The 19,926-nt window shown below is 48.2% G+C and overlaps 2 protein-coding genes across 4 annotated transcripts; one reads left to right on the forward strand and one right to left on the reverse strand.

Annotated features, from left to right (window-relative positions):
- Window positions 1–368: 368 nt before the first annotated feature.
- LOC128401530 (gonadotropin-releasing hormone II receptor-like) lies at window positions 369–9,524 on the forward strand. The gene is made up of 4 exons (XM_053364690.1): window positions 369–814; window positions 4,195–4,713; window positions 6,046–6,247; window positions 8,689–9,524. The coding sequence occupies exons 2-4, from the start codon at window positions 4,198–4,200 to the stop codon at window positions 9,093–9,095; spliced, it is 1,125 nt and encodes a 374-aa protein (XP_053220665.1). The 5' UTR covers window positions 369–814; window positions 4,195–4,197; the 3' UTR covers window positions 9,096–9,524.
- Window positions 9,525–10,116: 592 nt separating this feature from the next.
- PARP16 (poly(ADP-ribose) polymerase family member 16) lies at window positions 10,117–18,895 on the reverse strand. 3 transcript variants are annotated; one of them, XM_053364691.1, is made up of 8 exons: window positions 18,778–18,895; window positions 18,206–18,300; window positions 17,645–17,851; window positions 16,108–16,245; window positions 14,826–15,032; window positions 14,205–14,376; window positions 12,738–12,879; window positions 10,117–12,000 (listed from the first exon to the last, which is right to left on the reverse strand). In XM_053364691.1, the coding sequence occupies exons 2-8, from the start codon at window positions 18,206–18,208 to the stop codon at window positions 11,859–11,861; spliced, it is 1,011 nt and encodes a 336-aa protein (XP_053220666.1). In that variant the 5' UTR covers window positions 18,209–18,300; window positions 18,778–18,895; the 3' UTR covers window positions 10,117–11,858. The 3 variants fall into 3 exon arrangements, with proteins under 3 accessions (XP_053220666.1, XP_053220667.1, XP_053220668.1); XM_053364692.1 differs by lacking the exon at window positions 18,778–18,895 and adding an exon at window positions 18,649–18,771; XM_053364693.1 differs by lacking the exon at window positions 18,206–18,300 and having other exon boundaries at window positions 18,778–18,893.
- Window positions 18,896–19,926: the final 1,031 nt, after the last annotated feature.

Consider the following 19,926-nt stretch of genomic DNA (forward strand, 5'->3'; position numbering starts at 1 on the left):
ATATTTCCATGCATGCTTCCGCAAGCAATTCCCCCTGGGCTAATGCATTTCCGTACATTATCTTGACAGACAGACGTCTTTTCCCTGCACACTTCCCCCTAAGACCCATATCAATTGGTCAGATACCTGCATCGCAACATTCGGCTAGGTGCAAATTTCAAAGCTGTGTGAATTAGGAAGTGCGAATTCACCAGCTTTGAATTAAAATTCAAAGCGAAGCCAGTATCTTCCCTGTCCTCAACTCTAGGCGCAGTGGGGGGTGGGGGCAGCGAGTGGAGGAGGGCAGTAGTCCCTGTGCAAGTCCCTAGCTTTGATTTCTCCCCACATCTGCCAACCTGAACGGCAGCACTAAGCATACGTATCTAAAGTGTCGCCTGTTACTGCAGAGAACATCTCTGCCTGCCTGCCTGCCTGCCTGGAGCGCTCTCTGCAAACCCTCTCTGTTGTGGCATCGCATCCTCTGCACAGTTTCGCAGCCTCTGTGCTTTGACAAAGCCTCTTTGCGCTTCCTGCAAAGCTGGGGGGAGGCTTAAGGGGGGGCCTGGAGGCGGCTGACTCCAAAGCCGGTGGCAGGAGCCGAAGCAGGCAGGCTGGCAGAGACTCTTGGGATGGCATCTCCCTTGCCTGCAGAGAAAGTCCTAGGGCAAAACTGCCAGCTTCCCAGCTCACCTTTCCCGTCTCAGATGCCACCCAGGAGCAGAAATGCGGTGCTGAGGGCACTGCGGAGAGCTGGTTGGTAGGACTTGGCACCAGCCAGGGAAGGAAACGAAACCGGGCAGTCTTTTCTTCTCTCTCCTTTCAAGGACATGTGCAGGTACAATAGCGGGACTCGGACCGGGACTGGGTTCCTGATTGCCTTTGAAATGCCTTGCTGACTTTGTTTTAGAGGCCGGCCAATTACGGGAGAAAGAGCCTGCATATGATGGGGCTGTTAACTTCGGGGTAAAACCCCGTAGAACTCAGCCAAATTGTTTTCTTACGCAGAGAGGGGGTCGGGCTGCTGATCAGCTTGGTCCTTTTCCTGTTTTTCTTTTAAAAAAAAGTTGATTTCTTTAAAAATCACTTATTTCCAATTTCACTTACATGATAGTGAGAGCATGTTAGCCTCCTATTTATATATGCAAAGTAGATAGCTAAGTGTCCTTTGTTTTGCTAATATTTCTGTACTGTATAGAAACTGTAGAATTCCTACTCTCAATGTATTTAAAACTATCAACAGAAAACAGTTGCTTTATTTTACTTTATCATTGACTCCTTTTCTCATTTCTTACCCCTTTCTTCCCTAGTATAGCTATTGCAGCCCCCATTCTCTAAATAAGTATGACGGCTCATATTTTTATTAGACTTGGGTGATATCAAACTGTCCACTCTGATTATTGATATCATCCATTTATTATATAGGTGATTTAGTGTGACATGTGATGCTGTAGATTCTTATTTTTTCTAATTCGAAAGGGGGGAGGAGTGTTGTTGGTGGGGAGCCATACATTTAACCACATTTAAAGCATGTTCCCCTCCTCCAAGAATCCAGGGAACTGTAGTTTGTTAAGGACGATGGTAACTGTAGCTGTCTGTGTGTTTTGTGTGTGTGTGCTTTAAATGCTTGGTGTCTATGCAGCCTTAGTTGACCATTAGGAAGAACTTCCTGGCAATAAGAGCTGTTGGACAGTGAAGCAAACTCCCTCAGAAAGTGATGGACTGTCATTGGAAGTTCTGATTGATGGAGCCATGAGTATGCACTCAAATTTAAATTGACATTTACTGGGTTTTTTACGTTCGCTTACTGGAATTTGAGAACTGAGCTCAGTACGTCATTTTATTGATTGAGACGCAGTAAGCGCCGAGTTCTCAAAACTGGCTCTGCTTCAAAGATTGCCTGCTTGGTTCCTAAGGCTGCAGTCCTATGCCTGCTCAGCTGGGGAATCAGTCCCATTGAACTTCATGGGACTTGCACCTGAGTAGACCTGTGCAGAATCACATTAGAGGCTGTCATGTGTCTACCATGAGGGCAGAACCAGGGAAAGGAAGGGGAGGCAGGAATCGGGGCCTGAATGGGGCCAAAGGACAATTTTAAATTAAAGCAGGGGTGGCGGACTTATTTCAGCCCAAGTGGGTGGGTCTCATGCCAGAGTCAGTAGGCTGGTTTCTACACACACACACACAATCTCTTTCCTCTGTTCAGACCAGCAGGAAACATATAATACTGGGTGACCTTGAGCCAGCCATAGTCCCTCAGCCTAACCTACCTCACAGGGTTGTTGTGAGGATAAAATGAGGACGAAGAGAAGAAGGGGCCTTGAGCTCCTTGGAAGAAAAGTGGGATTTAAATGTGATAAAAATTAAATAAACAAATTACCAGAGTTCAGGGACAGTTAAGGAGGGTGCGAAGCAGGGTGGGTGGAGTGAGTGGCAAGGGAGGTGTGGTGTGGCCCGGTATGCTGTCATGTGATTGGCAGCCACCCACCTGTCAAAGTTGGCCCCACAAGGCAGATCCTCATAAGGATTTGGCCTGTGGAGCCAAAAAGGTCCCCCACCCCACTGTTGAACTTATGGCAGTACTCCATACCTGACTGCTATGAAAGACACAGGCCCCAATCCCCCTCTCCTTGCACTTCGTTGTGCCTGGCTCCTAGCCCCATGACGGACTGAGCATCTGAAATGCCTCAGGTACATCCAGCAAATTTACTAGGGGGCTGAAGACTATACTGCTGGCTAGACAAGTAGCTCTCCCTTGCCAGATCAGGACATCTTAATTAAAAGACATCTTAATTAAGAACCTATTTTTTTCTGGATTCGCAAAGGGTGTGTGTGTGCGTTTGTGCGTGTGTGTGTACGTCAGCCAACACCCACACATAACCTGTTCTTCCCATCTGTGAACAACGATGGAGCTTGTGAATAATTACGGATGCCATCATGTTGAGCAGAAGGGAAGATGGAATTGGCAGGATGGCGCACATTCAAAAGATGCCCTCATCTTCATTACCTTGCTGATTTTAGATATACATATGTTGGTGGGTCGTCCATTTGCCTCCCTAGCTTCCAGATTCAGCCTTCCCTGCCAAACCTATCATCCAAATAAACAATGTCATTGGTTGGGAATTGTCTATCAGCCCTATTCCATAATAATCCAGCAAACTCTCTCTCTCTCTCTCTCTCTCTCTCTCTCTCTCTCTCTCTCTCTCTCTCTCACACACACACACACACACACACACACACACACACACACACAAACACTACTATGTTTCTCTCTGCTAGAATAAGAACCTGCTGGACGAAGTCAGTGACCTGTCTAGTCCAGCATCCCATTCTCACAGTGTTGGCTGTGAGCCCTGGAAAACCTGTTCCCTGCCTTGCTGGCCTTTCCCCACCTGGCCTGGGGAGGTGGGGTGCTGACTGACTCCAACTACAAAAGCTGTTCAAGAGTGGAATGGACTACCTGGGAAGTGGGTGGACTCTTGGCAGTTTTACGCAGAGGTTGGATGGCCACCTGTCGGGGATTCTTTAGCTGTGATTCTCACATTGCAGGGGCTTGAGTTACATGACCCTGGGGGTCCTTTCCAACTCTAAAGAACTATGATTCAAGGAATTTTGTACTGTCCCTGGAACATTATATCCTGGACATTTGGATAACCCATATGGACCGATGAGATTCATTCATGTTAAAATACAACCCAATACCTGTTACGGGGGTGGTGGGATGCCATGTTATGTTATTTGTGTATAACATATAGATAGATAGATGACAGATAGATAGATAGATGACAGATAGATAGATAGATAAAGGTAAAGGGACCCCTGACCATTAGGTCCAGTCGTGGTGAAATCTGGGGTTGCGGCGCTCATCTTACTTTACTGGCCGAGGCAGCCGGCGTACAGCTTCCATGTCATGTGGCCAGCATGACTAAGCTGCTTCTGGCGAACCAGAGCAGCACATGGAAACGCCGTTTACCTTCCTGCTGGAGTGGTACCTATTTATCTACTTGCACTTTGACGTGCTTTCGAACTGCTAGATTGGCAGGAGCAGGGACCAAGCAACCGCAGCTCAGCCCGTCATGGGGATTCGAACCACCGACCTTCTGATTGGCAAGTCCTAGGCTCTGTGGTTTAACCCACAGCGCCACCCGCGTCCCCAGATAGATAGATCCAATAAACTAAATAATAATAATAATAATAGATGATTAATATTTTCTCCAGGTAATGACAGACAGAGAACACCTGATGAATCACCCACAAAGATGCCACGTTGTGGATGAGAACATCTCTGCATCTGTGGTTTGCCCAAAGGGCTGGGTGGAGCCAACCTTCACACTCGCTGCCAAAGCTCGAGTTGTCATCACGGGCTGCTTCTTCGTCATTGCAGCATGCAGCAACCTTGCCGTCTTGTACAGCGTCACGAGAAAGAGACGGAAGTCCCACGTCCAGCTGCTCATCCTGAGCCTGACCGTGGCCGACTTGCTGGTCACTATGACCGTCATGCCCCTGGACGCTGTGTGGAATATCACGGTCCAGTGGTACGCTGGCGATGCCCTGTGCAGGTTCCTGAACTTCCTCAAGCTCTTTGCCATGTACTCAGCCGCCCTGGTGCTGGTGGTGATCAGCTTGGACCGGCACTCTGCCATCCTGCACCCCTTTTCGTTTGCTAACTCCAGCCGCCGCAACCGGATCATGCTCTCTGTCGCGTGGATCCTCAGTGTCCTGCTGGCCGCTCCCCAGGTAGGAATCCATTAGGACAGAAGGCTTGTTCAGGGAGGTGCACATATTGTAAGGTAAAGGTAAAGGGACCCCTGACCGTTAGGTCCAGTCATGGACGACTCTGGGGTTGTGGCGCTCATCTCACTTTACTGGCCAAGGGAGCCGCCGTACAGCTTCCGGGTGATGTGGCCAGCATGACTAAGCCGCTTCTGGCGAACCAGAGCAGCACATGGAAACGCCATTTACCTTCCCGCCGGAGTGGTACCTATTTATCTACTTGCACTTTGACCTGCTTTTGAACTGATAGGTGGGCAGAAGCTGGGACCAAGCAACGGGAGTTCACCCCATCGCAGGGATTCAAACCGCCAACCTTCTGATTGGCAAGCCCTAGGCTCTGCGGTTTAGACCACAGCGCCACCCGCGTCTCGCACATATTGTACCAAGCCACAAAACAGTAATGGAATACACTGAGAAATACAAAACCAAACAGTAACAAGCACCTCCCTCCCTCCCTCCCCACAATGCCAGAACCCAAGTAAGAGATTGTATACATTCCAGTGCATCGCCACAGTTGCCTGTTTAATTCGCTTCCTGTGTCGTTCTTGCAGGGATCTTACAGAGTATTTTGCTAGGGTAATGTCACTATCTTCATCAGCCAGGATACTGAAGGACAACGTTCAGAGCAGAAATATAAGCGCGACACCCGAAATATATCAGGCTTGTTCGCGCACTGCACAGAACACAAGTACAAGCTCTCTGTACACGTGTACAAGCGTTTGTGAGACAGAGCGTACACTTATTGATTTTTCAATTTTTCATCATGGTTAGTGTGTACGCAGGTGCACAGATTGCACACTGAGTGCACAGCTCAAGGATTTGTGTAGAGAGGTACACACAGAGATTGTGCACTTGTAGAACATAATGTGTGAACACTCCATAAAAGCAGCCTCATGGGGAACAGCTTCCTTATATACATGATTTCTGAATCATGCAGTGTTTGAGCATGAAGGCTGAAACGGAGAATGCTGGCATTTAGAATGTCATTATTACTAATTTCATCCTTCTGACCTTTTCCCATCCTGCATTTATTTGGGGGCGGGGAGGGAGAAGCAGGGAAATTGATGCCTTGTTTTACAGTGGGTTATTTTAGCTGCCTGAATGTATTTGCATGTGTGTGTGTCATTATACATTATTTAAAAGCCTTTATGTACTGCACAGTATTTCAAATCTCAGAGTGCTGCATATTTGTACATAAATAATAATGCATTGATAATTAATATAATAACAAACCAATATATGTATGTAAATTAATAAGTGTGTATATTATTAGACTGTTTTACTTTTCCATTTCAGCTTTTCCTTTTCCACCTGTACACCATCCCGGGCGTCAATTTCACCCAGTGCGTGACACATGGGAGTTTCAGAGAGCACTGGCAGGAGACCACCTACAACATGTTCACTTTCACCACCCTCTATGTCACCCCGCTGACCGTGATGGTCGTCTGCTATGTCCGCATCTTATTTGAGATCAGCAAGCAGCTGAAAATTAACAAAGGTAAGTTGGCCTCCCCTCAACTGCACTGGGTGGGAACAATGAGATGCCCTTCAGCTTGTGTTTTTCCAGTTTCTCAAAAGGTTTCTCTTCCCCTGAAAAACAGCCTTCCATTTTTCTGCCTTGTTCTCAGGGTTTGGCACTGACCTTATAGCTACGAAATGGCTGAGGATTGTGCCTGTAGTATTATTATTATTATTATTATTATTATTATTATTATTATTACTACTACTACTACTACTACTACTACTACTTCTCCTTCCCCTGCCCCCTATTATTACTATTACTATTATCATCTGTGATTTATTAATCGCCTTCTGAACAATTGTCTCAAGGCGATTTGCACATAACTAGAGGTAAAGGTAAAGGACCCCTGGCAGTTAAGTCCAGTCATGAACGACTCTGGGGTTGCGGCACTCATCTTGCTTTACTGGCCAAAGGAGCCCATGTTTGTCCTCAGACAGTTTTTCCGGGTCATGTGGCCAGCATGGTGAAACCAGAGCAGCACATGGAAACGCCATTTACCTTCCTGCCAGAGTGGTACCTATTTATCTACTTGCACTTTGATGTGCTTTCGAACTGCTAGGCTGGCAGGAGCTGGGACTGAGCAACGAGAGCTCACCCCGTCGCGGGGATTCAAATCGCTTACCTTCCGATCGGCAAGCCCTAGGCTCAGTGGTTTAGACCACAGCACCACCTGTGTCCCTAACTAGAGGTACCACTGTATTTAAAAGCAATTAAAAACACAAACACAGCAATACATTTATAACAACAGTAAACCCTAACAAGGTAGACACTTGAAGACCCATTTCTCCAATGGGAAAAGCTCTATGGGCCCCTCCAGATAGTCTTTTTTTATTGCACATTCATGATGATTTGTGCTCATGTGGGTGTTGGGGCAGTTATATACAATCGTACTTTCGATACTGTCTGCACCTGAAAAAGTTTCAGCTTTGTTTCCAATCAGTGCATGTCTCATAACTTCCTGCAGAAAACCTGAAACTTTTCATGCCACAAATGTTCTGGTTCAATGAATTTTTTTTGTCCCACTTTTGGTGAGCTATAGCACAGGATGGCAATAATATGGTAATGTTGGGGAAGCGTCACACGATGACTAATAAAGTAGATTGGTGTGTGGATTGTCCAGTATAAATCCACCATTAATGTACTAGTATTGCCTTGATGACATGTTACAGAAATCGGGTTTCCAGACCTCTGGGGCTAACCTGAACTCTCCAGGTTTGCCTGGCCCCCTCCAGGGGAGGGTGTGAATATCCAGGTAGCTGAGAGTGCCTTTAGTTTTATTCTTAAGACTATGTGTGCATCTTGTAAGCTTCAGTCCAGCAGGAGCAGCCTGCAAAGTATTGTACAACTACCTGGAGGGATCTGCCCTCCTCCTCTCCCTCCGCCCCTCTCCCAATTAACCTCCATTTCCAGGGCTCAGTGGCGGAAGGGAGCACAGCCTCACCAGGGGCTGCCCCTGAAGCTCAGATTTGGCCCCTGCAATTTCAGGGTCTGGGATGCTCCCGGCCTGGCAACCCTATATGGTAGTGGTTTTCAACCAGTATGCTGTGGCACCCTGGGGTGCCTTGAATGACGGTCAGGGGTGCCGCAGGCAACACTGGCTTCTGTCCTTCTTTCCCTCCCTCCCTCCTCTGATTCTCTGCCTCCCAAAGGCTTGCGTAGCTGTTTGTTACAACAGCCCTGGCTACAAGCTCCCCAGGTGAATGGTGCCTGTGGGGCTGGACCAGGGGGTTCACCTTCGGTTAAGTCTCTATCAGGCTGCTAAAGCTAGGGGCATCCTCTTCCTAGGCCCCTGTGGGGTGGCATGAGGAGACACCTCTCTTTGGCATTGCGGCTCAGAGACCAGGGGCAGTGGTGGCAGCTGCCTGGAGGACTCCCAAGGAGAGAGGAGGGAGAGGAGGCTGAGGGAACACTCCACAAGGGAGGGTGTTCAAAAAGGGGTGAGGGACTGCTGGCTCCGCAGGCAAAAAGTAGGGTTGCCGTATTTCAAAAAGTAAAATTCCTGACACCCGCAAAGTTGTTTTTTTACATCGCATTGCAATACATCTGGGTTTCCCCTGACATTTTGCCAATTCAGCAAAATTCCCCCGACGCCAGTTTTGCACCCGAAAACCAGGCAAGCCTAGGAAGGGGTGACATACGGTAACTGGGCTTCTGAGGCTCAGGGCGTGTTTCCCCACAGGGGAGCCGCAAAAAGAATGTAGTTGGTCAAGCGAGCCATGGGCTCAAAAAGGTTGAAAACCTCTGCTATACAGAATACAACTGCAAAGCAACGCCATCACCCGTCCAGAGGGACCCTGTCTTGTTTTTATCTGCCCCACCTGCTCTTGGATCACTCCAGCCCAGAGTGGGGCCTGCATTTCATTCAGAAGAGGGCAACCTTTCACCCCACAACTGACTCCTTTGAGCCTCTCCCACAGGTCTCGCCAGAGGGAAGGACGACCACATCTCCAAGGCCAGAATGAAGACACTCCGAATGACGGTTGTGATTGTGGCTTCTTTCATCGTTTGCTGGACCCCTTATTACCTCCTGGGCTTGTGGTACTGGTTCCAGCCTGACATGATCCGCAGAATGCCGGAGTACATCAACCACTTCCTCTTCCTCTTCGGCCTGCTGCACACTTGTACAGATCCCATCGTCTACGGCCTTTACACCCCATCCTTTCGAGAGGACATGAAACTGTGCATCAGGAACCTGAAAGCGACAGTGGCCCACCAGGAGAAAAAACTTGCATCTGTTTCAGAGATGAACCATAAAGACTCTCATGACCAGGGTCAGGTGCCGTCAAGTGTTTCCAACGGAGGGACTATGCACACTGTGTTCTAGAGGGGAAAACCCTCTGGGAGGGATGAAACTCAGGGCGAGCTCACTTATGCAGGCAGAACACCTGAATTGCTACACCTGTCTTAACTGTGCACTTGAGGACTAAATGCCTGGATCAACTCTCTTAAGCTGCAGGTTTAAGGTGATCTAGGGATATAGGAGGGTGCCTGATCCCAAGTCACACACTTGGTGAATACGGCACAGTATCGTCCGCATTTACCAGTAGCAGCTCTCCAATATTTCAGGCAGGGATTGCCGCCAACTGTGCTTGGAGATGACTGGGACTGGAACCCGGGGCCGTCTGGATGCAAAGCAGATGCTCTGCCACTGAGATAATGGGTCAAACAGTTCCTGCACACACAAGTCACCAGTTTATGCCACAGGCATCAAGCGATGGACAGGCATGTATGAAGCAGGCCCTGGCAAACACTGAGTGGGCTCATTTGTACCGAGATCTCAGCATAAATGGAAGTTAAGATGTCAAGCTGTTGTTAAACATTTGGGAGTGGGGAGGGTCGAATTCTGTCCCACAATCATCCTGAACAAAATGTAGCCACTTGAGACTCAACACATTGTGCAATGTCAATTTTTAAAGCTGTATTAGGCCAATTGGATACCTTTTCAGAAATTATATTATGCTTTATTGGGGTAGCATGATTTTTGTTCTAGTAGCAGTTTTATTATTACTATTAACTGTTATTGGGTCTGTGACCATATAATAAAATCTGTATTATTATTATTATTATTATTATTGCTGCCTGGATGAAGGATGGGCAAGTGGGTGCATGCAGAAATCTCTGCCTCTGGCATGGCTGGAATGTACCCAACTGTACCAGGGTTAAGAGGCAAATGTGTTGGCCTGCCCACTCTTCCCTCTGCCCCCACCCACCACTAGCATATACCCAGCCCACTCCCTGGGAGTTAGATGAACAGTTCCTTGGAGCTTAGCGTCTCAAGGCAGCCCTCTCCCCACCCTCAAAATAGGAGCGTCATGACTTACCACGCATATGTTGCAGTTCTAATGTTCAAAGTGCATGAGAGTCTTTATTGCAATTGCCTTTACAACAAGCTTGCGAGGTAGGCCGCCACAATTCCCATTTTATCAATGGAGGGCTGGTGTTGACAAGTGATTTGCCCAAAGGCCTGTGGAGAAGAGGGGACTCGAACCAACTGCCCTCGGTGTGTGGTTTGTAAAGCGGCTGCTACGCAGAATAAAACCAGGAAGGCAAATGCAAAATTCACCCAGAAGGTCTGTTTTGCAAAGTCCAAACCGAAAGAAGTCCATTTACTTATTTTTCCACCTTCACAACTTGAGCCACCCTCTGCCTCTTACGGGTGTTACCATCCTGAGCTGCAGTGGAGATGATCTTGCCATTTGCGATATCTCTTCCAGTGCTCAGCCGGTGTGTGGTTTTTCCTACAGTCAGATCACAGGTGGAAACCCTGAGTTCCTGCATGGGCTCTTAAGACTCTCAGCAGCTCCCCAGCAGGGCGAATGGCCAGGGATGATAGGAGCTGGAGCCCCATAACATCTGGAGGGCCCCAGGGTCCCGTCCCCCTGAGCCAAGTGATCAGATTGTTGCTCCAAGAGCCACCTGTGCCTCTCTGCTTGAGGGCAGACGCTGCTCCACACTGTTGCCTTGCTTTGGGGAAAAGGGGACTGTCTGGAGAGAGATGGTTCTCCCCCTTTGAGGAAGGTGTTCCCGCAAGATAAGCCCCAACCAGCTGAAAGGAGGGCGGCGGCAGGCTGGTCACAGGGAGAAGCAAGAGAAAGAGGAACAGGGAGAAGCACAAAGGAAGGGGCAGCCCAGCAGCTGAGGAGAAGCAACAGGATGCAGACGGCATGCCTTTGCTCTCAGACTGGGAACGTGTTTCTGACTTGGGCATTTGGCAGGCAAATGCTGGAGTGGAAATCATGTTTCAAGGGACACAGGGTCTCTTGTCTTCTTTCTCACACCCAGAGTTGCGCTCATTCCTACTTGCATGCTTCTCAGGGGTATCTGGTTGAACACTGCAAGAACAGGCAGCTGGGCTAGTTGGGCCTCCTCTGACAGGGCTCTTATGTTGTCTTGGGCCAAATCAGGACACAGAAAGGTGCCTTAGGTGTGTCAGACTACGAGTCCGTCTAGCTAGGGATTGCCTCTGAGCATCAATTTCTGGCAATCACAAGTCAGGCAGGAAAGTGCACCTGGGTCCTGCTTCTAAACTTTTCATTGGGGCATACAGGTGGCCACTGTAAGAAGGGCTGCTGGGCAAAAGGGCATCTGGTCTGACTCTGACCCAGCTCTTCCATCATTCATATGGTATTATGGGGGGGGAGGAGAGAGAGAATTCAGGAAATTTATTTCCAATGCCCAAATCAGAAAAGAGTGCAAGGGGGAGATTTGAGATGAAGAACATCACCCTTACTTGCACAGGGCACTGAAGCTCTTGCTAGTGATTGCAGCCATGGGACCCCACCCCCACCCTTAAGTCTTGCCAGTCCCTGTTCTGCAGGATTTTAGCACTTCCTGTCACCTGCATCGTCCTGCTCCATCTTTAAGCTAAGGAGGGTCCACCTACCTGACTCGTGTTCAGAGAAGCAAGGCAAAACCAGAGAGATATGAAATAGCTGTGCCGGGAAAGTTAAGGCAGCTGAAACATCCTACCCCAGCCCCCAGAGCCCCCCCCCCCCAGCTTCAGAGTGGAAAGTTTCATGAAGGCTTTAGATTGCTCAATATTAAGGCATATGGTGAGGGTCGGCAGCCCTGTCCCATCCCCACAAGTTCATTGTTTTAAGTCAAAAATCCTGTTCCAATAGTAGAGGAAAGCTGGGGAGTTGCTAGCCCCGATGGCAACCAGCAGCAGCAGATACAGGCTCATCATGATAGCGAAGCGATGCTTAGAGACCCACGACTGGCTAGCAGGCCTAGAGGGAAAAAAGAGACAGCGATGACTACATCAAGCCACAAGGGAGCACAACTTTTCAAAGCCCCTACCCCCCGCAATGTGATTATATGCCCAGGCCAAAGCTTTGCTGCTGGTTTAGATATGGCCGCAATGGCTCTTTTTAAACATAGATTTGTAGAGTTGGAAGCGACCCTGAGGATCATCCAGTCCAACCCCCTGCAATGCAGGAATTCTGCTCACAGCTGTCCCTGGATGGGCTTGAACCGCCAACCTTCTGGTTAACAGCCAGACACACTGGCCCATTGGGCACATACTGCGTGTTTTCAATGTGTGCATTTTTAATGTATTTTCATATGGCTGATTTTGAAAGCTGTTTTATTGTCATTTAAATACTTGTCCCCTTTTGGTTGCCCGTGCTGAAGACCACTGGCAAAAATATATATGTCAAAATACTACTATGTGTACAATGTGTTCAGGATTCTGCATATGCATTTTTGCAAAAGTTAACAAAAAGATAAATTGAACTTCTGCAACCACAGCTGCGAACTGTGTTTTTTTGCGTTTGTGCAAAAGTCTTCTGAGCGATGCCAACACTACAAAACAACTTGTTTTGCACACTCATCCCTTACAGTCCTGTCCGTCATGTTAGAGGTTTTCCTGCATTTCTGAAGCACACGGTTTCAGATGAACTTACAAAGCAGTTGCACCCCTGGTCAGGGTATTTGGGGGCAGGGAGGGTGGCAGAAGGGCACTTACTTCTGGTGCTGCTTTTGCGAATAGACGAGCAAGTACTTCACCCGTATCAGCTGATTGTTCGTGACGACAAAGTATTTCTGGGGAACGTCGCCCCCTTCGCTGTTCCTCACTCTGGCTCTTTTCTTGTCTATTTCTTTAGAATCTGGTCAAAATGAGCAGAAGAGGGCCTCTTAGACAAGGAGGTGAAAGATACAACCGCACTGGAGGTCTCGGGGCAAAGGGATCAGTTCCTGATACCAGCACAGGTCTTGCCACGTGCCCCATGAATTGCTGTGTCTGTTTTCTGAGTAAAGTGCAGGCATCTCAAAGGAACACAGGAAGATCCCTGATACCGAGTTGAACCACTGGCCCATCTAGCTTACTACTGTCTACTCTGACTGGCAGCAGCTCTCCAGGGGTTTGAAGCAGGGCACCTCTCACAGCCTTAAGCAACAGATTTTGGAGTGACCATTCTCTCTCTCTCTTGGAGAGTCACTGCCTCACAGGAGACGGTAATGGGCTAGATCAGGGTGGACCTCACTCTCAACGTCACATGGCCCTCCGTGCAATTTCAAAAGCCAGCAGTTCAGAGCTTATCTTGCCTACTGGACAGGGAAGGAGAGAAGGGGGTGTCAGAAAAAGCTAGAGAAAAAGGGGGCGGTGGCCTGCTTCCTTTTGACTCTGGCCCCTCCCACTGCTGGCTTTTGACTCTGGCTCCTCCTACCTCCAGCAGGTGTTCCTGCAAGGCTCTCGAGAGACAAAATGTTGCCCAGCCAAGCTAGAGGGACCAGTGATCTGATCACGCGTGAGGCTGCTTCAGCCCTGCCTTCCCCAACTGGGTGCCCTCCAGACTGTAGAGTTGGAAGGGACCCTGAGGATCGTCTAGTTCAGCAGTTCTCTTTTTTTTTTTTTAAAAAATATTTTTTATTAAATTTTCCATTATACAAATTTGCCATATCAAACAATTTTCACAGATTTCAACTTTTTGGACTTCCCTCAGCTTCTCTGCCAATCATCCATATTTTCCCATTTTTACACATTTTCTAAATTTAATATTACATTTTTAGATTACCCTTAGTTCAGCAGTTCTCAACCTGTGGGTCCCCAGATGTTGTTGGACTACAACTCCCATCATCCCTGAGCTCTGGCCTTGCTAGCTAGGGGTGATGGGAGTTGTAGTTCAACAACATCTGGGGACCCACAGGTTGAGAAAGGCTGGTCTAGTCCAACCCCCTGCAATGCAGGAATATGCAGCTGTCTGTCCCATATGGGGATCGAAGCTGCAGTCTTGGCATTATCAGCCCCACACTCTTAACCAATTAAGCTATCCATCTAGTACCAGATGTTGTAGCCTACAACTCCCATCAGCACCTGCCAGTACAGATGCACCAAGGATGGAGTTGATGAAAGCACGGCTGTGCTGGCTGGGGGCTGATGGGAGCTGGGGGCCTAAGCAGCTGCACCGAGTCAAGTCTTTTCTAGACTCACCTTTCTTTTTCACCTGGCATTTTACATCTGGGTGATCGATGATCTCACACACGGCAACACAGCTGAGGATCGGTCCCATCAGGCTCTGCTGCCAGCCGAGGCCATGGGGGCTATAGAGGAGAGCGAGGCTCAGGTCACTGGTGAGGTAGGTGCCTTCCCCAAATAAGGAGGTCTAGAAAAAGCAGGATGGGGTTGCACATGAACTGGGCTGCACGCTGGCAGCCAGCCATTTCAAACATATCCAATCACAGAAAATCTGCCTCATTCCTAGAAGCATTTTAGGAAGCTGAATTAGACCTAGTTCAGTCTGAACTGACCGGCAGTGGCTTTCTGACCAAGCTAAGCAGCCTAGAGCAAAATATACAGGAGGCTTGGTATGGCCAGAATCAAGTATACACTTCCAGAGCTAAAGGTAAATACATTACAGTGGAACCTCGGTTGTCAAATGCTCCAGAAGCCGAACAATTCAGAACCCGAACACCGACAACCCGGAAGTGAATGCTGAGGTTTTCAAACGGGCCTCGGAAGTCCTCGCCTACCCATGTACTATCTGAAACCAGCACTGGTTGCCAGATGTGAAATATATTCAATTCTGAAATACAACCCAGACTCAAACCTTACCCGGTTTAAATGGCACTGTAACCCATTGTGCACGATGGAGTGGAAGTTCTCCAGCCGGCTCCCATGGAATGCATAGATGAGGTCTCGTCCCGCCTTGGTCTCTTCAAATTTGGCGTTCATTTGACTGGAATAAGTGATTTCAAACAGGAAGTCTGGTGCAGGGACGGGGACGCAGGGCACTCCTGTCAGCTCCTGGATCTTCTTATACTTCAACACCAATAAAATATATTGAAGTTACTGGGTTGCTCTGAGAATCCAGTGCCCTCTAGATGTTTTGGACTACAACTCCCACCAGCCCCTGGGCTAATGCAAGTTGTGGTCTGAAACACCCGGCAGACCCCAGGCTGGCAAAAGCTGATTTAAAGGCAGAAATCATCCCCATGGGAAGTAAAATAGTATCTTTAAGAAACATAGGAAGCTGTTTTCCCCTGGCCCATCTAGGTCAGTACTGTCTGCACGGAGTAGCAGCAGCTGCCCAGGATTTCAGGCACGGGTCTTTCCTGGAGAAGGCAGGGATTGAACCTGCAAAGCAGGTACGCCACCACTGAGTTAAGGCTCTTCCCCCAAGTCTTGGGACTCCGCTTAACAAGACACCCCAGTAATACTGAAAGCAGGGGTTGTCCCAGCTCTTCCCTGGCCCATGCTGAAGCCAGCGGGAGGCTGTGCATTTTTAAAAGGCATTCAGTAACCTCCGAGATTTCAGAGTCTCCTCTGCTGGGCTTTTGGCTCACTGATGCTCAGTTAACTTTTTGTAATCAATGAGGATATATTGTAGTGGAAAAGGTTTGAGCAAAGACACTGTTGAGGTGAGGGGGCAAGGAGTTGACTTACTAAGCAATGGAATTAGTTGATTTGAAGGTTAATGTGAAAAGGTTTGAAACATTTAAGAAAAACATTATGTGTGCGTGTATGCATATATATGCACATATATATATATGTACATATATATGTGCACATATATATGTGCACATATATATGTGCACATATATATATCTATATATAGATAGGTTTGACTCGCTCCTGCATTGCATTTTTGCCATCTGTTAACCACCTCACAGGTCCTCTCTTTTGTCCAAAAAATAATTTTAAATTATTTTTTTTAAAAAAATACCATAAAACAAAATATGTCATCCCATTTGTCTTGATTCTGCTTTAACATGCTTACTCTCCCCCAAAGCCCTGTGCCCATATGCAAGTTGCTGACACATCTGACACCTCCAATATTACTTAGATCCTTTTGCACACATTCGATAACTGGGTTGTTGCCAGTGTCGCCTCTCACCTCCTTTTTGCTTGTGCTGTGGATGCACAGGGCCTTGGAAGACAAAACCCAGCCCAGCAACTCCCAGCCTCTTGTGCCTGCGTCTTGGGCCAACTCAAGCAGCTCTTTCAAGCCCACCAAGGCATTTGTATCTGCAAGCTGAGAGAGAGAGAGAGAGAGAGAGAGAGAGAGAGAGAGAGAGAGAGAGAGAAACATGGGTTGCTGGCTTTCCTTGAGCATCTCACACAGTCAGAGACCCCCCCTTGTGGTGAAAGAAAGGCAACTTCTCCAACAAACACATGTCTTCAGGGCATTAGCTGGCAAGCAAATCCCTGTGGACAAACCCTATAGGCCTTCTTATTCGCCCCCTTGGAACACAAACTCCACATGGACGGAGACACACACACACACACACACAGCTTCCTGTTTTCTCCTCAATCCATCAAACTTGAACCATTTCATCTAACAGATCCTCATAATTGGTGGCATTTATTTCCACAAGCATGGTGGCACTGTGAACAACCCCACAAATGGCAAGGGTGGAATTCTTTTAGAACACAACAGAGCTCAACTATCTTTCATTACGAAACATCACTCCTCTAACGACTCCTGGGCACCCTTGTCTGCTTAGAATGGGAAGATATTTGCAGAAAGGGGTACTGTTTCTGGTTGTATATCCAATACAGTGGTACCTCGGGTTACAAACGCTTCAGGTTACAAACCCCGCTAACCCAGAAGTAGTACCTCGGGTTACAAACTTTGCCCCAGGATGAGAATGGAAATCATGTGGCAGCGGGAGGCCTCATTAGTGAAAGCACGCCTCAGGTTAAGAACGGTTTCGGGTTAGGAACAGACCTCTGGAACGAATTAAGTTCGTAACCAGAGGTACCACTGTAATAATAATTTTTAAAAAATTGATACGATACTATACTACGCTACACTACAATGAGATGTTTAAATGTTTATTTGATTTTCCCGAAACACTTGCCATCCTCTCCTGCCACCCCAGTGTGGCTTGCTACACCCTTTGAGAACCACTGCCCTAACCCATGAGGGATGTTGGGATTACTTTGGGTCAGAATTTACCAGGTGCTCAATAGAATCATAGAATTGTAGAGTTGGCAGGGACCCCCTGGGTCATCCAGTCCAACTAGATGCAGGAATCTCAAAGCCCCTTACAAGCAGAAAACCAGGCAAAACAACCTTCCAACCCCTACGTCAATTCCAAGCTCGGGTAGGGGAGAAGCTTGTTTCTGAAATTCCTGCTCCCACCCCTGCAAGTTGGGGAGGAGAACAGCTTGTTTCTGTCCTTGAGCTGCATTTCAGAGGCAAAGTCAGGGACAAGACCCTCTCAGGAGTTCCCTAGTAGAACTATGCGCCGCTATGTGAATAATAATAATTACTGATAGAATCATAGAATTGTAGGCATATAAAGGGCCATGTAGTCCAACCCCTGGCAATGCAGGAATTGCAGCAATCATCATCATCATTCCTGGTAGATGGCCATTCAGTCTCTGTTTAAAAACTTCAAGTGATGTAGAGCCCACCACCTACTCACCAAAGCCTCAAAATCCTTCGTCTCGTCCGCGGTATAGAGTCCTGGGAAGGGCCGAAGGACAGAATCCCGCTTGTAGCTCTGCAGGGCAGAGACGAAGAAGCTGCACTTCAGGTCTGCAGCCAAGAGGTCTGCCTTGAGGGCCTCTCGCACCCGCTCTCGGAGGCCCGCGACCCCGGCCGTGGGCACCTGCATTGCCAAGGGGCCCTCCTGCCATTAAAACACAGGCGGAAGTTAGAGAAATCAAGAGTTGGGAGCGGCCTGGTTCACACAACACCATTAGGCAGGCTATAGCTTACTGGGACCAAGCTAATGTGCTGCTTCCTGGAGAGGCGTTCCCAGGCACTCTGCTCCCTCCTTCCCTCGTCTTTTTTTTAATTCCTGTGCTGCACCAAGCTAAGCCAGCGTTTGGCACGTCATTCAAACCTGGACTCAAGGGCCTTGGTTCAGATAACAAGCTCAGCATGGGGGGGGGGGAATACCAGGGAGAAGCCAAGCAGCTAAGCGTTCCTCTCTGGGAACCCACACATTCGCAGAGTCCTGGAAAGTCCCCGTTTGGCTTACCATGTCATGCGAACCAGGCCATAAGGTCTCCAGCAAACATCCCCACAAGCAAACTGACGTTTCCCGGGGAACAGCGATCCTACTCTTCCCAGACGCTGAGTTGAAAGAACAACAAAAAAGAGATGATAAAATACATTCTGCAGCATTCAGAATTAAAGTTACCCTCACTGGTGCCGCCCGAGGCTACGCTTCTACCCTTTAAACCGTCACATGGCAGCCAGGCATTCAACAGGTGAGACTTTGTGCAGCTGCATCACTGCACCTTCCAGCTTGGAAAACCCACCCCCACCCCACCGACCCAAATATGGCAGACTGCAAGTATTTTGAGGGGTGGGGAAACACAAATCAGAAGATACAACTGCCTAACAAGCAAGTGTTTTAGCAGCTCTGTGACGGGCTGAAGCCCAACAGGTCTGTTTTTATCGTTTGTATCCAAGCTTCACCTGTTGAACTTCAGCCTGTAAGGCAGCTGTTAAACGGGCAGGATCCCACGCTGCCAAAAAAGCGTCTTCCCCTTTCTCCTTGACATTTTTGTGTGTGGTCTTTATTCTTCCCCTCGCCCTCCGGCCTACCTCAGGGGCTACTCAGCAAAAGGCGACTCTCACTGAGGTGGAAGAGGAGAAGAGGACCTCCCAATTCCTACTGAACATGCTCAGCTCAGCTCAGCCATGCGCAGTAGCAGGAGCTGAAGCCGCACGCGTGCCAGCAGTTGATTATGAGCGTGCGCAGTGGCAGGAGCTGAGCCGCTCCCTTACCCTTACCATGCCTTTGCTTACTACGTCATCCTGAGCATGCTCACTAGAAGCACCTGCCGGCCTTTGTTCTTAGACAGGCTCAGTAGCAGCAAATGAAGCCACACTTTGCCCTTACCTGATTTTAAGCATGCTCAGTATAAACAATGAAGCTCAACCCCTTGCCCTCGTCCTGCCCTCATTCAAACCTGAGCATGCTCAGTAGCAGTAAGTGAAGCTTCAGCCTTGACCTTTCTTTCACGTGGAGAGTGTTCAGTTAACTGGCACGTACAATCCTGCCCAGGTCAATTCAGAAGTAAGCCTTCAGCATCAATTTATGTTCCCAGGCTGTCTAAAAATCAGTAAAAAGCAGGGGCAGCAGCAGCCACTGGCAGTCTTATCCTTCGTCAATTTCTCTCTAACCGCCTTTTAAAGCCATCCAACTTAATGGTCATTATTGCATCTTGTGGTGCCAAGTCCATAGTTTAACTAAGGTCTGCCCTTTGTCTGTTCTGCATCTTCCAACATTCAGCTTCAGTGGATGGCCCTAAATTTAAGTGTTATGAGAGAGAGAAACGTCCTCCATCCTCTTACTTCATGCCATGCATACATGGGTGTAGCCGGGACTTTTGTTGAGGGGGGCAGAACCGATGTATTTGGTCAGATAGTTAAGTATTTCTATTGTTTTACTTGATCTGGGTGGGCAGCTCCTGCTCCCCCCTTGGCTACGCCCATGCATGCATAATTCATACCCTCCAACATTTCTCCAATGAAAATAGGGACGTCCCATTCCATAACAATAATTTTACTATTTATACCGCACACACCTTACTGGGTTGCCCCAGATTCCAACATAGATACAAACACAATAAAACATTGAACATTAAAAAACAACAACTCTTCCCTGTACAGGATTGCCTTCAGACAGCTCTGGAGTCAAATAACTACATACACTCCAACATTTCTCCAATGAAAATAGGGACATTCTAC

Source organism: Podarcis raffonei, chromosome 14 (genome assembly GCF_027172205.1).
Source record: "Podarcis raffonei isolate rPodRaf1 chromosome 14, rPodRaf1.pri, whole genome shotgun sequence".
NCBI lineage: Eukaryota > Metazoa > Chordata > Lepidosauria > Squamata > Lacertidae > Podarcis > Podarcis raffonei.

Coding starts and splice junctions, on each gene's coding strand:
- PARP16 (XM_053364691.1), bottom strand. Junction 15,033..16,107: donor ACAGCACAAGCAAAAAGGAG/GTGAGAGGCGAC, acceptor TTGGTGTTGAAG/TATAAGAAGATCCAGGAGCT. Junction 12,001..12,737: donor TCGCAAAAGCAGCACCAGAA/GTAAGTGCCCTT, acceptor TTTTCCCTCTAG/GCCTGCTAGCCAGTCGTGGG.
- LOC128401530 (XM_053364690.1), top strand. CDS start 4,198: ATGACAGACAGAGAACACCTGATGAATCACCCACAAAGATGCCACGTT. Junction 4,714..6,045: donor TCCTGCTGGCCGCTCCCCAG/GTAGGAATCCAT, acceptor TTTCCATTTCAG/CTTTTCCTTTTCCACCTGTA. Junction 6,248..8,688: donor GCAGCTGAAAATTAACAAAG/GTAAGTTGGCCT, acceptor CCTCTCCCACAG/GTCTCGCCAGAGGGAAGGAC.